Raw genomic sequence first — 15,959 nt, 5'->3', positions numbered from 1 at the left:
GGGGAGAAGAACAGGCGGATGGTAGATACTGCCCCGTTCATGTGGAAATCTGGGTGGACAGGCAGTCCCTGTGCTAGTGGGTGCTCAAGGAGAGGTGAGGGTGATGTGTTCTGGAAAGATCAAGGATAGGAAACGATAGGGATGCTGAGTTGCCTGGAAGAGCCCGCAGACCATCCATGGTGGGCCTGTTGGAAGCTTCATTCCTGCGGTTGGGGGTCAGGGGAGAAGGGTCCTGCATTTTAGCAAATTCATGGTGAAGTAAGAACGTCTTCTCAGCCTTGGAGAGCATCCTTGGCTCGGGAGGAGCACATCAGAGCCTCTCCTTCAGGCCAGTGTTTTAGATACACATCATCACTTTGCAGTGGTGGCGACAGTCACACTGGAGCTTGACTCTCATTCATTTGGTAATTGGTTATTTCAACACAAACTGTGACTAAGGAACATGATTACACACCTGTCAGCCATATGACGGGAAAGAGAGCTGTCTGTGAGCAGGGGAACCGGCTGCATTTCCACCCGGGTCTCTGTGGAGTCTTCTCCATCAAAGATGTCATTTTTCATTTTTACCTTGAAACAAGACAGACATGATAGCTACCGCCTTGTCTGTATCATTTATAGGCATTGCTGCCACAGATGCTAATCTAAACTAATACAGTTTCATTCTGATTATATCTTTGTAGACATCAGGTCCTAGAGCAGGAGGGCAGGATGTAATATAAAGAAACAAATGAGCATAAACATTATATGGTACCCGTACAGCGGCTTCCTGTGACAGGGCAAGGGGTGGAAAGAAATGAAAGTGTTTTGTATGAGGAGGACATTTTACTTTAAGATGAAATATATCAGTAAAATAAAAGAAAGCTGTTTCTGATTGTACAGGTGACGTGGTAGGGGATGGGATTCTCACTTATGGCAAGGGGATTGCCAACTGATTCAGAGTTCTGTCTAAGGGTTGCAGAGGAAGGATGATGTCTTAAAAAGATGAGGATAAACAGCAAGAAACAAACAAGAAAACCTCAAATGCAACAATTTTGAAGTGAATTCTAAGACAAATAAAGACCTAATAAAAGTTGCAACGTTTAGTTTAAAAAAAGCCCTAGCCTTTTGAATAAGAAAATACCCACTCATTTGCACATTTTCTGAAAATGGTGAACCAAATATTAGATTGTTTGGAAATTCTCCCTCTCCTTTATTTGTCTGCTTCTATCCATCTTTGTTGAGGCCATTCAGATTGGCATGTCCAGCCTCTGCAGAGCATTGAAATCAGCAAATGATACAGGTGTCCTCTATTGCTGAGTTAGAAACAAAGTTGATACAGGATGAAGTTGAAATAAGCTGGAAAAGAAGGAATAAAGGGAGATGACATGAAGGGGACCAACAATAAAACCTTGGTCGTTATTTGGCAGCAGTGTGGTGAGGGAGGTGGATTTCAGCATGTAGCAGTCTCCAGGCATCTGAGCCTGCTTACGTGGGTGGTAGCTGCCCAGTGAGGGAGGAAAGTTTCTTGATGGAGCTGTTATGCGTGAAACATGAGGAAATAAAGAGATGGGAAAGCAAAACAGTGCCTTATTTGCAGGGGGCACGATGGGTGGTCAGATGGCAGAAGAGAGATAGAAGTGGTCGTTAAGTCCCCATGTGCCCAGGCTGTGTTGAGGGTTAGGATCCTGATTAGAGGGTGTTTATACATTTCTAAACGCCCTCAAACCTTTGCCAGTGTCTTCGCCTTTGCCTTTGGCTGCTGAGCATGCCTTGTAGTTGCCTGCAACTTGATTTTAAAGATTTAAAGTTATCTTTAATGATAAGAAAAGATATTGAGTCCTTATGGCCTCCCTGCCAGCTGAGTTTTTCTCTGCAGAAAAGAAGTGGGTTTGTGAAATTTAAATAACTGTCGTCTATTGAGCTCTTACTCTGTGCCAGGTGTTGTGTGGGACATGTGATTGGAACATGTGATGGATTTTCTCATTCAGTCCTTGGGACAAATTTCTGAGCTGGATGTTGTGTCCCTGTTTTCACTGGTGGCACCAGCAATCACACTCAGCTCATCACCGGTACCAAATGGCTCTCCTCACCCCTCTCTGTACTCACGTCTGCAACCAAATGGCACATGGGGTACTCCACCTTTAAAAATTTGCTTTTTCTTTTTCTTGGTTTTTGCTCTCTCATAATTCTTGTGAGAATTATGAGATTTTCTGAGACTATTTTCTACTCCTTACTTTCTGTGGTTTACTTTTATTTACCTTTCAAATTTAATAATTGTTTAAAAACCTAAATTTTAAACAGGATATAAATGTATGATATTTGACACTCCGAGAGTGTATGGTTAGACCTTGGCAAGGGATTGTTCTATTGTTATCTTTGAACTTAAAAAAATTAAAATGTGTTGACCATGTGGGCTGGATACCATTCATTTTGGATGCTTAGTTGTAGATGCTCAATAAATGATAAATGAATGAATGAGACCAAAGGAAAAATTATGTAAATACGCTTGTCATTGCTGTCTGTTTTCTGTGGGGTCACAATGCCACATGTAGTGGTTTGGTATAAATTTGGAGTAGTGCAACCTACAGTTTATGAAGCTGGGCAAAATATTTTATAATCCAAAGGCAAAGGTCTGTCATCCCTTAAGGCAAAGAAACGAATAAAATTCCTTTATCACTCTAGGATACTTGATTGTGTGTAAACACCACTTGTTATTATTAATAAGGGAAGGCTAGGGGAATTCCCTGGTGGTCTGATGGTTAGGACTCCGCATTTTCATTGCCAAGGGCCTGGGTTTGATCCCTGGTTAGAGAACTAAGATCCTGCAAGCCGTGTGGCATGGCCAAAAATACGTACATACATACATAAAATAAGGGAAGGCTAATACTGGTAATGGTTATATCAAATGATCATTATTATTCCCCTTTTACTATTGGTACATCAAACCATAACAGTTTTCTGTTCTATGCTTAGGCAAGAACCACAAGAAGAGTTTTATGAATTTGTAATCCTTTGTCCTTGAAACCATGTATCAATCTGTCTTAATATCCAAGAAAAGATTTGGGCTCCCACTCTCACCTTAGAATCCCATCATCTTAAATTTGTAGGATGTGCAAATGAAACTGAAATGTAAGAGTGATTTGAAAATGTGTAGGCCCCCTAATGAGAAGTCTCTCAAGTTCAGGGATGTGTCCTTCCCCATCTCCATGCAGTTTCTCCTGCTCCCGTTCAAGACTCCTTGACACTCCCATTTCCGTGTCCACTCCGCATCCTCCCTCCTCTCCCATCGTTCCCCATCTCTGCCCCAAACCTCAAGGGCAGAACACTTGGAAAGGCCATTTCCCTCCATCTTGGTGGGCTCAGGGTTTGGGTCTGCTCAGCCTTTGGCTGTCTTCTTGTTGCTTGTGCTGGCTGTGGTCTAGTACACTGACCCTCAGGCCCTTGTGGGGCGCCAGCTTCTGTGACCACCTCCATTTGAGCTGCGTTTGGCATCACTGCTTCACCATGAAGAGGGGAGACCGCAGGGCAAGACTTCCCTCCCTCACACCAGGACCCACAGGGACATTTGAGCCATCACTTCTCTGCCTTCCGGTAATGTCTGCAGTTTCTCTCGCTGATCTTCAGCCAAGCTTCCTCTGCTGGCTGTGTCGCTATGGAAGAGCCCCTGTGGTGTGGGGGCGAGAGCCTGTGCCTGGTGTCGAGACACCTGCTTTCAGAGCCCAACTTTGCCTTTATCAGCTCTTTAGCTTTGGGCAAGGTACTTAACTTCTCTATGCTTCAGGTTCCTTGCTGGCAAAATGGATGTGGTAATGGTAATATAGACCTTGTGAGGGTTTGGGGAGCGTTAACGAGCCGAAGTCTGCAAAATTCTTAGCATGGCACCTTGCACAGAATACACGTGAGTCTTGTGTTACTGTCAAAGTGACTTCTATATTGAGTGTTCTTCCTCTGTGGTAGCAGCTCTGTGAAGCAGTCATCGCGTTGGAAGTTCTGAAAGTGGTAATGTTTTCTCCAGTGGGGCCCAGTCTGTGGTCTGGGACCCTTCGTCCAGTGGGACTATCCGTTATCTCATATCTAGAACCACACCGGGCAGTTGAGATACCAGGGTACAGAGGAACTAGAGTCGTTTGGGAATTTCGGTACCAGAATAGTTGAGGGAGGGTACGGAGCAAACTGGGGGGTGAGGGGTGGGAGGAGCCTACACATCTCTTGTTCTCAGTTATACTAAAAAAGGGAGAGGATGTGGAAGCCTGGGTCACTTTTTGTCTTTTGTCACCTTGGCTTTGATTCCAAAATACACCTCCTAGAAATATTATAACGACAACAACGACAGCAACGACAGCAACGACAGAGGGGCACGTGTTCATTGAAGGGGTCATCCAGAAATGGACCTTAACCTGGTATTCAGCTGTTCGCCTCAGTGGGTCTTTCCCTCCACAGGAGTCACATTCTGCTCAAATGATTATCTCTGATTTAAACATGCCACAATCTCACCTTATATTACCTCCGTTCATCCTCTGCAGAATGACTGAGATTTAAAACTAAGACTCCAGAGAGTGTTGTTTGAGCAGACGCTGTTGGTCATGAAGCCTCTGTGACACCGTCTTTGCATTTGGGTCCTCAGGGAGGCTGATTGGTCCTGGAGTTGGAAGCAGGGTGATTTTAGACCTTGTTCCTCTAAGCCTGATGGTGCCTTCGTTGACAGGTCAAGTGGCACGTGGCTCATAATTGAAGCTGTCGGGGGGACCCTCCTGTTCAGAATCGCATTACAACTTCACGCTCTGAAAGACCCAGGGGCCAGAGCCAATGGATTGGTCACCCTGTCTTTCTCCTTTGCCCGCCTCCATCACATAAATCACAGCACCACTCCACGTTGGTCAGAACATTTGTGTGGACAGTGCACAGTGACAGGGTTTTACTCCTAGTCCTGGTCTTTCTTCACGCTCAGGCCAATTTTAGATCTTTACAAACATTGCGTAATTGTTCTCAGTTCTGTTTCTTGCTACAGAAATCTTACCTTTAAGACAAATTGTACTTGGGGTACCATTTTTGGATGCTGACCATAAAACTGTCCCAGGCCAGAGCAGTGACCAGAGTAGCCCTCCTGTGGCTGTCCAGAGTGGAGGACCAGAGTGGCCGGTCCAAGGCGAAGTCCGTGAGGAATAGCAAGCTCCAGGCAGGCCAAGTGCGCAGATCGAAGGGCCCAAGGCAGGGCCAGAGTCAAGGGTGAGAGTGGAGAGCTGGGAGTGGTATGGAAGTGGACTGAAAGCCGGAGCTGGTAGGGAACCAGTGACAAGAGTGGAGGGTGATTGCTGAGATCAGCCTTGGGGCCTCTACAGTCCTGCTTTGCGGAGTAGTGGGCAGCCAGGGATGAGTTGACTGTGGCTCAGCAGATGAACTATCCAGAGAAGATGTAGAAAACCCTGTTGTATCTGGACCTTGATTATAGCATTTCTGTGGTTGCTGGTGGGAGAAAAGAAAGTTAAGTTGGTCTGGGCCCTGAACCTTTATTACAGATAACAATTGTGACATCATGGTCTTTGACAAATACTGCTGCTAATTCAGAATTTATAGTCCTTCAGAATTAGAAACTAATTCAAGGAGACCATTTGTTTCTGTTTGTGACTCATAGCTATCCATGACCACTATCACCAGGCTATGCCCTTTGAGATATTTCTTCCAGAAGTAGTGAGAGACGTGCCCTGATTCATCCACATCCTCGCATGTTTTCCGGTGTCCCTCTCTCCTTTGCCAAGACCTGTACACATATGATGTGGCAGGTCACGATGAAGGGTGTGTTCTGTGATGGGGACACAGAGCAAGCTGACTCTCCCAGGACTGTGACCCAAGCCTCTTGCATCATCTTCCCACCAGACTGTACCCACCAGCTGAGCTCCATAGCTGTTGCTCTGTCTCAGTTATTCCTAGTAGGGGAGGGAGTTGTGGTTATGAGCAGAGGGCCACGAACTGGCCTTTGGCTTCCCCCATCCTTCAAGAATCACTACAGTTCAGGCCAGTTTCTCCTCTAGGCAAGTCCAGGGACTCAGCTGACTAACTTGTACAGGGGTCTCCACTGCTTTGAGGAACTTACTCATGTTAACTAAAGTCACAATCTGCATTTATATACCCGAGAGCCAAGACTGAGATAAGACACACAGACATCCTTTATAGTCTGTATGGCATTATCTATGGGATTGATAAAAACTAATATGATAATATTGATCATGCTTTTAGGAATTCATAAAGGAGATTGCTAAAGGATCTGAACAGTTGCGTGAACTCTGTAGGGCAGCCTCCTGGAATTGATGGGCTTCGGTGTCCTAACCAGTGACCCGAAGATTATTTAATAAGAATTAGGTTAAAGAGGTTGGTTTGTTTTAAGGATTAATTTTATAGACTTTGAAGTACCATCTCCCTCAGGCTGTGTGAGAGAACTACTGACTCGTGCTTGCTCTTGGATCTCTCTTCCTAGACTTTTTGCAGACCACCCTGCCCCCCTTCAGTTCTGTTTGGCATTACATACCCTCATTTTCTAATTTCCTTGGTGTATTCAGTCTTGGACTGCTAAAACCAAAGGCTTATGGAAACCTCCCTTAAGTAATAAATAATATATATTTTTAAATTAACGACATCAGTGTTTTCAAGTTATTGCGTATTGGTTTTTATTTTTTATCACTAGCAGAGAGGTAGTAGATCATCAGAGTTTCAAGTGGTCGCTCTAGAGGCAGACTGCCTGGGTTTGAATATTGGTTCTACCACTTGTTAGCTGTGTGACTTTGTGTAAAGTATGTAATCTCTCTGTGTTCCAATTTCCTCATATAAAAACAGAGGCTAGTACCTACCTCCTAAGGTTTAGTTTCTGTTTTTGTATACGTATGGGTGTGTGTGTTAAATAAGTTAATACGTATAAAGCACTTAGAACGGTGTCTGGGGTGTAAATAAGAACTGCAGGAATGTGACCTGTTACTATTAATCCCTGATATTATCCAGAGAAGTATCTTCATCTGGTTCTAGTGTGTTTCTTATTCCCATTTGAGACCAGGTTATTTCGAGGGAGACTTCCTGTGGATAGTAAATCTCCTCCGTAACATCTGGATCCTTTCCTAGCCTTACAGGTTGGGGTCCTGGAGTCTCCTTCCAGCCCTTGCCTGTTTCACATTTTCTCCAATTTCTCCGGTCCATTGTGAGGTCTGTATATAAAGACATGAGTCCAGCCCCTTCTGCCTAGTGCTTTCAGAGAACAGGAATAAAAGGACCACCAGAAATGCCTAGATCAGGACAATTATTTGAGTATTTTATAGGCACCAACTGGTAGCAAAGTAGAATCATCTGTGTTTCCCTGCCTTTTGTTTCCCCTCTAGGGTCCCAGGGTAATAGATGCAAATGAATAGTGAAAAGTCAAAAGGCAAGTGATGGGCGGAAGCAGGAGGTGGGGGAAGGGGAGCAGTTAAGGAGCCTGGGTAACCCACTGCAGATCAACGGTCCTGGGATGATCAGAAGCTGCCTGGAATGTGATGGTGGTGTCGCTTTAGCTGAGAATTGAAAAGAAGGGGTCACATGCCCCAGCTGCCGGGTCTTACCTGTGGTCACTTTGAAAAAAACAGTACTTACCAAACAAAGACACTCAGGTGACCTGACAGAGATAAATTCAGAAGGGTCACCTGTTCGATGAAGGGGAAATGGATTTAAAAGAGGAGAAGCGAAAACAGGGATTTCAGAAGCGCTTAGCAACTGCTCTGATTATTCCAGACACAGCTGTAATGTGCTGGGTTGAGGATGATATATTTCAGTCCGTGTGGTAGCTGTATTTCAGGCTGATGTGGACTCTGTTGCCGTAACTGTCATGCAATCCATTAGGCCCCTGAGTGAGGGCAGCCATGAATCAGGCACAAGATCAGCCCTGTAGCCTCACACACTCGCAGCTCTGAGTGGCTCTGACCTGACATCGTTTAAGGAGATGCTCACGGAGGCCATAAACATGATTCGATTCCCATTATCTTCATGTTGCATGTTTGTTACCGTTATTCTTTGAAGACTCCAAATTGGATATTAAAAATTTATGATATATATAAAGGTTTGTATGGAGTGAAAAAATAGCGCAGCAAATGAGCCCATCTCATTCATCAGAGATGTGTGAGCTGTCAGAGGAGCCTGACGAGGTAGGGAGAAAGCCCCTCTGCTTGCCAGTTGAGGAGGATGGAGAATTAGGAGGGACTTTGCTGGGAAAAACAGCTTCTCCCTTGGCCCACATCCTAGGTGGGAATTTAAATGCATTTTGTTAAAAGAACAAACTGAAACAGCACCACTGCAGAATCCCATAGTCATCTTCAATGAGAAGCTAATGAAAGGGAGGGCAGGGGATCGTGATGCAGAGATTAGTAGCAATGTAACTGAGCAGATGCCTGGCTCCACACATTGATGTTTCTGGGTGCCTGGGGTATCTCCAGAGCAGGTAGCCCGAGGCCAGATGGGAGTCCTTGGTCTAGAAGAAAGCTCTCTGCCCAAGCCACATGCATACACAATCCTGTCCACGACCCATCTGCCTTCGGATGTTCGGTGACTAAGGTACCTACATAGAAACCACCCGTACTTAAGGGGACCTATCCATAGAGGTAGGCAGTTTAGAATAAAAAAAGGGGGGCACTTCTGGGCCTTACCTTAAGGAAGAGCAAAGGATTAATGAATCTATTCAACATATATTTATAGGATTGTTATACAAGGTACTTGCCGAGCATGGGGGCTTCATACATAATGCATGGTCTCTGCCCTCAGGCTGTTTCCATTCTGATGGGGAAGATAAGACAGGAGTCCTAACTGGGGTGAGTTACACCAAGGAGTCCCAGACGGACTTGGGGCACTAGGTGAGATAAAGAAACAGGGAGTGAGACACCAGGTTTGTTAATCCAGGAATGGAATTTGAGAGTTTTGTAGGCAAAGACCAGAGGTTAGACTGATCTTTGTTAGGCAAAAGTCAGTCCAGGTGGGAGATGGAGGAGAGAAATATATGGGACAAAGGATTATTGGCTAAAGTCCAAATTGAGTACAGGATCTGCATGTTAAGACCCTAGTGTCTAACCATGTGGGAGGGACACTAACCAAGTTGGGCAGAAGTGCATGGAATAGTCAGTGATGGTCCAAGTGTGAGGCGGGTGCAGTCAGAAAGCTCCAGCAGAGGCCTGCTGAGACTCAGTGTGGAGCGTTCTCCTGGGCTCAGGGGCAGAACGTTCACCTCTGGGGACTGGAGAGCAAGGCAGAGTGTTCAGTTGCTAGGGTTAAAGAATAGGAACTCTTTCATTCATTCCTTCATTCACTAATTCACCATTTATGGAGCCTTTATAATACGCCAGGCACCAGATAAGCCTCTAGTGATTTGCAGCTGCATAGACCACAGTTTCTGCACTTGAGGACCACACAGATTAGTGGGGAAGGCAAACACATAGATGGTCATAGTACAGTGCAATGGATGGAGTGGGTACAGAGAGAGACAGAGGGGTATAAAGCCCAGGTTAGAATAGGAGGAAGATGTCTCAAATGGGTTCCTAAAGGAGCTGCCATCTGAATGAAGCCTTAAAAGATGCCTAAGCATTTTCCAGGAGAAGTGGGGAGGAGAGATGGAAACTGGTTTTACCCCGAGAACACGAGGTAAGGGACAGGAATCCAGGGAACTGGGCTCTCAGTCGTGAGGAATTGGGCTCCTAAGATGAGAGTAACTGGCGGTAACTCGAGCAGAAGCAGGAGCTTCCCTGTGTTCTTCTAGCCCAGGGCCAGCGCTGGCTAAGCTTCACTGCGGGGCAAAGAAACTGCGCTGAGGTTTATGTCAAGCTCGCAAGGATGTTCACGACACGCTGAGAGGCCACTTGTGGCAGCTGCCGTTCACTCTTTGCTGTGCTTCCTCGAGGCAGTGTGTGTAGACATTTAACACAGGAAGCTCAGACCAGAACTGGTAAGCCAGAAAATGAAATTCCAAGGGTTTTCAGAAGGGGTCTCCCCGTGATAAATTCAATTTATCTTGACTTTTGAAAAGAAATTGTGTTACTTCTGGTTCCAGAAAATTAGTTATAAAATATATATTTTTTGCTCTCCAACTCTCCATCTCTAAACTTACTCCTGTGACTTTGCAATGCACTATTTTTGATGTTCCCAAGTCTAGTCACCACAGCACATGTGTGAGCTGACATGTGCTACATCTGCTAAAGCGTTGGGAAGCGAAGTCTGGAAGCTCGACAGCGCTCTCCCGAGCTCTGATTCCAGGCAGAACCTTTTCTTGTTTTCAAAAGAAATTCTGAAATCACAATGACAGCGAGGTGTGAACGCCCATTCATCACAGGGAGGTATTAACTCCCAAGCCTAGTTATCTTTCCACATAAATGGCAATAGTGTTAACCTTTTCGTTGAGTGAGACATCTCACTTTTTTGGGATGGGCCAGGGGAGTGTTTTTATTTATTTATTTATTTATTTATTTATTTTTAAAATAAATTTATTTATTTATTTATTTATTTATTTTATTTATTTATTGGCTGCGTTGGGTCTTCATTGCTGCACACAGGCCTTCTCTAGTTGCTGCGAGCGGGGCCTACTCTTCATTGTGGTGCACAGGCTCCTCATTGTAGTGGCTTCTCTTGTTGTGAAACACGGGCCCTAGGTGCGTGGGCTTCAATAGTTGTGGCACATGGGCTCAGTAGTTGTGGCTCACGGACTCTAGAGCAGAGGCTCAATAGTTGTGGCGCACGGGCTTAGTTGCTCCGTGGCATGTGGAATCTTCCCAGGGCAGGGCTCGAACCCGTGTCCCCTGCATTGGCAGGTGGGTTCTTTACCACTGCTCCACCTAGGAAGTCCAAGGGAGTGTTTTTAGAATGTTCCGCATTTTCTAAAGGAATCCTCCAGAGGAGGAAACATGCTGGTCTTGCTTGGATATGCACACGACACCAAGGCTTTAGCCCCAAGGAAGAGGTGGATTCTTTGAAAGGAGAAATAAAGTTCACTGAATGTAAGAATCAAAATTTTAAAAGTAAATTAGTGGTGAATCATAAGGAGAGAGAGGTGAATATAAAGTTTATTTAAGCCAGAGGTGTTTGAGGTAGAGAGGCAGTTAGTCTAAGTTTCTCGCATAATCTGTTCTTTATTCAAGTGCTAGGAAGGCCATGAAAATAGATGCATGACTAGCAGCAAGATGGGGAAATCCCCTGGCAGTTTCATTGAAGGACTTTGACTTTTATTTCCATTTTATGGCAAGAAGCGAAGGCTTCCTAGAGTAATAGATCACAAATGCACCTTTGGTATGATGATCACATTTGTAGTAAAATGTGAAAAACAGTTTCCCGTTGGCTTTTCCCCATAGTTGGCATAAATATCTAGCGTATTAGTCAGAATAAAGCTGTTGAGAATAAGACATATGGAGAGAGTTAGTTCATCATGACGTGTCTTCACATTCCGTTTGTCAGAACTGGTCACTTTAGAACAAAGTCAGACATCAACACAGGTTTCCTGGCCCCAGTGGATACCAAGAGCCGGTGGTGGGGTGGTCCGCCTCGAGACAGGCAATTAAAGGAGGCACAGTGCATGGAGAATTCAAGAACAGTAATAAACCAGCTGAAAGTTGGTCTGCTTTGTGTTATTACTGTGAGCAGTGATTCTGAGCAACTTCAGTGTCTACACACCCTCCCTCAGGGCTCGTGGGCTCCCTCTGTCCACCCCCATCGGTACGCCATTGTCTGCCACCCAGTATAAGAGATTATAAAACATGCTGAAATGAACCTGCATGTCGGGTGAGCAAGTTCTAGTGGATTTTGTCTAACCTTACCACCAAGTTGCTATGGAATGATGATAAAGCTCGTTCCTGCAGAGCACTTACTACGCTGCAGTCAGTGGCTGGGCTGGAAGACCCGATGGCGAGAAGTCAAACACCACCCTGCCCTTCGGAAGCTTGCAGTCTGGTGGGGAAGACAGAAATCGCAGCAGCCAGTGTAAGGATGCACCTGTGTCAGGCCTAAGAGAGGGCAGAGCGAACCTATTTGACTTGCTTAGTGAGGTTCAGGAGGGCCTTTTTATATATATATAAGAGGTATAGTAGTTCTTCCAAGATTATTTGTCACACCAGAAACTAAAAATAAATAAAGAGGATTTTTTTTACCAGCAGCTAGTCATGTAATCTCTTAAATCTTTAGAGTAAGCCTCACTGCTGGGGCCACATCCCGTATCCTCCTCGTGTTGCATAGCTGTTCATGCCAGTGGGCCTGGGGCCTGGCTGGAGACCATTCTGACAAGTCTGCCCAGGGCCTCCTCTTAATACCCCCTCTCCAGGCACACCCCTTACATCAGTGCAGGCACACTCCTTACATCCGTGGTTCTTGGGCTGCCTGTGCAGTACTCTATCACCTGAGAGCTTTAAAAAAACAAAAAACAACAAAAACCCACCCCCCACCCCACCCCCCATCCCACCCCCCATGTCAAGGCCTCACCCTGGACCAGTTCAATCAGAATATTAGAAACATGGCAGGGAGAGGGAGGTCAGGCATCAATATGTTAAAAAAACAAAACAAAACCAAAAACAACAACACCCCCCCCCCCCCAAACCCAGATGATTCTAACTTGCAGCCAGAGCAGAGAACTACTGCTTTAGATGAATGCACTTCACTGAGTCTGGTAATAATAATTTTAAATTTTACATTAAAAAACTTAGGAGTACAAAGGGAATTACTTTGGTGAGAGGTGCGTGAGTGCTTGTGTATGCACACACGGGAGGGTGATGGTGCTTGGTCCCCTGGCGTGTCGTGTGCTTTCTGTCTCTGTGACACGTGGTGGAAACGCAGCGAATGGCTGGAGGATGGAATTTCTTGGACACAAGAACCAGGTTGATTGTCAGAGGCAGACCATTCCAAGGGCCACGGAGTGTGATGTAGAGGCAAATACACAGCTTAATAAAGAAACAGATTTCTGCCTTTCTCTCTCCACTTCTAATCACTCCAACCCTTCTCTCCTTTCTCTTCCACTGCTGTTTTATTTAACCTCATAAATTATGAGGCTTTGTATAAAATCTATAGCCCCTTTGAGGAAGCACATTCAAATCTTAATGGGTTTTTTTTTTTGTCCTTTAAAAATATAAAAAGCATTGTGAGCACCTTACATGTAAGTGAAAAGAAGGTATTTTTGCCACTAATGTTGAGAATATCCCCAGGCATCTGGTGTGTATAAATGTGTATACGTAGTACATGCATAATAAACGTATCCCACCTTATGAATATTTATACACGAGATACATATATATTGAATATAGACATACTTATGTAAATAGTAGCCCTTGTAAACTATATGCAAAGTATGTTTCCAAGTGTATGTATCATAGTACATCAGGAATATAATAAACCTACCACGAAGGTTAACATACTTTGAGGTGGCATTTTCTACAGAGTTGTTTGTGGTAGAGTCTAGTTATGATCCACGTATGAGTTTTTCCCATCACTGAAATGTTTGTGTAGCACCAACTAAAAGTAAGGTGCTGGGCATAGCAGAGTAAGAAAGGTGAAATAGATGTGGTCCCTGCCTTCAAGAGACCTGCACCTCACAGAGTGCCTTAAAATGCACTTAAGAAGAATCTGATGTTTGCTACCCATTGGCATCTTATTGCTTTTTATACAGCTGCCTTTTATGTATACACTCTGCTTTAAAATGGTCCCCATTTAAGGCTCTGTTGGCTTAAGCCCTGATGTAGCTGCAGAGTAGAACTGATGCTGTGAGAAGAAACATCACTGGTTACAGTGCCTTGACAGCCATTGGACATGAGCATGCTTATGCTTTTTTTCTCTGTCACACATAGTCCAATCCTGTAACTGCTTTTCATTTTACTCTGATTTGGTAGAGGGGGGGAAAAAGGTACAATCAAAAGGCACCAAATCCCAGAGATGTTTATAAATTTCAAAAATACTTCTCGTAACCCCAGTGTTACTCCCATGACAGGCCACTTCCAAATTCTATCAGTTCCCTCCCTGCAAAAATTAGCAGAAGCCTTTATTAAAGACAAGCTGTACATTCTAAAATGCACAGAATAGGGATCCCTTTCTAAAATGACAATCCCCAGTCTGGCTGAGAGCTCCGAGTGATACCTGTCAGGGGCAGACTTCACGCCATTAAAAGAGAAACAACACATCAGCTCTGTCATCGCCGCTCACAGACGTATGCTCATTGTTTTCTCCCCCTCAACCCGTACATCACAACAGGTAGTTCTCAGCTGTTCGCCTGGTGCCAGACACACATTTTATCTAAAGAGACAGCAGACAGAACTACCTGCTGCTTCCTGTGCGGCTCTCCCTGTGTTTCTCTCCTCTTTCCTACTTTACTTGGGCTTTTTAAAATCAGATGGCAGGGAGCCAGGAGCTCATCATTTTAATGCAGTGCAAAATGGAATATGCATAATTATATGCAAGCCATATGTGAGGGAGACAGCTCAGCTGTGAATTTCAGGAGGCCAGGAAAGAGAGAGCAGTTAGGGCTGAGATAAGAGGAGAGCAGAGCGGAGTGCAAGTGTCACCCAAATGAATGGTTTAATGAGTGTGCTGCAGACACGCCTCCTTTCACCTACCTCTTTCTTCTCTCCAACTCCAAACCAGAAACGGATGGAGATTAGAAAGGGAAGACTGTATGCAAGGGGTATTGCTAATGGGTTCTGTTAATGTCTCCATTTAAACTTCAGCTTTCTTAATTAACAGTGTAGATGAAAATAACCAGTAACTTTTAATGCAGCTTCTTAATTAAATCTTTTTTTTTTTTACTGCATTTGATTGAAGAATCCTTGTTCTTACTAGATCATTGCTCCTTTCAGATCTTTATTTAAAAATTGAGGGGAATCAGTTTATCTCTAATAGTATTACAATGCAAAATATAACTATGCAAATTGCTTTTCTTATGGCCTTGCTATTAGAATTTTTTAAAAGTGCATTATCTAGAGATTGCTTAAGCATGCCAAAAAGTTTAAACACGTATGTATGTCATATAATTCTAAATGTGGAACAGAAGTCACTGGAAGTCTGAAGTGGTGATAATTTTCAACAAAATGATTTGATTTTGGTTTGTTTTGTATCATTTTAAATATCACACCACAATGAATTTGCATGTTCAAACTGAACTATGTAAAGAAAAATAAATCCCAAATTTTGATATCTAAAAGGCGTACTGCGTATTTAAACAAATTTCTTAATAATGTTGTGATTTCTGGATTCCCGTTTGTTTAATGATCTAAGCTGTTATGCTTTTAGCTTTTTTTTCTTCCATTATTTGTAAGTCCCTAAATAGGCCATTATATTTCCCTTCAGGCTAGAGATGAAGATGGACATGCTGAAAATTTTCCCCAGCAGCACTATGCTAAGGAAACTCCAAGGCTTGCCTTCAAGAATAACTGCGAACTACTTGTAAGAATAACATACTTACAACAAGTCTAGAATGTTACTTTAGCACAGTGAAAACAGTTTTTGAAAGGGTTTGTTCATTATTTCATAATTTTTGAAGTATTATAGTTTTTCTGTATAGAGTTCTAAATGCTAATTCTGATATCACTGAATATTAATTATAAGATCTCAAATTGTTTGCAAATCTTTTATATCTGATTATAGAGCTTGGATGGCCCTGTCTTTATTAGCTTGTTCTGTATAGCAGTTGATAAACAGCCATTTGGAGAATGGCTAGTAAAGTTAAAAATATAGAAAAAGGCAGTCGATGTATGTAGCTTGTAAAGAAAAAACAAAAAACAAAAAACAATCCCACCCTCATCCCTCCTCCTCCTGCTTAATTGTACACTGTTTTAGGAGACAACATGGTAATATTTTGTTCTGCTAGGAAAGATAGCAGAGTTGACACGCAGTACTCCCTTTAGAATTCAAGTATTCCTACACTCTCTTGCCAAACTCAATCAGGCGCTTTCGTCTCTCCTATGTAGAAGTCAAAGCAGCGACAGGATGCGGGGATGTTTCCAAGTCGTGAGAGAGAGGAT

The 15,959-nt window shown here is 43.8% G+C and overlaps 1 protein-coding gene across 1 annotated transcript in view; it reads left to right on the top strand.

Annotated features, from left to right (window-relative positions):
- The window catches only part of SOBP (sine oculis binding protein homolog), a 158,674-nt gene that overhangs the window by 75,682 nt on the left and 67,033 nt on the right, over window positions 1-15,959 (top strand). Inside the window, exon 5 of the mRNA XM_057740222.1 lies at window positions 15,286-15,381. Within this exon, the coding sequence (XP_057596205.1) occupies window positions 15,286-15,381 (96 nt within the window). The remainder of the gene's footprint in view (window positions 1-15,285; window positions 15,382-15,959) is intronic.

The sequence above is a fragment of the Hippopotamus amphibius genome, chromosome 6 (assembly GCF_030028045.1).
Source record: "Hippopotamus amphibius kiboko isolate mHipAmp2 chromosome 6, mHipAmp2.hap2, whole genome shotgun sequence".
Taxonomy (NCBI): Eukaryota; Metazoa; Chordata; class Mammalia; order Artiodactyla; family Hippopotamidae; genus Hippopotamus; species Hippopotamus amphibius.
This window is presented reverse-complemented; position numbering and strand designations above follow the sequence as displayed.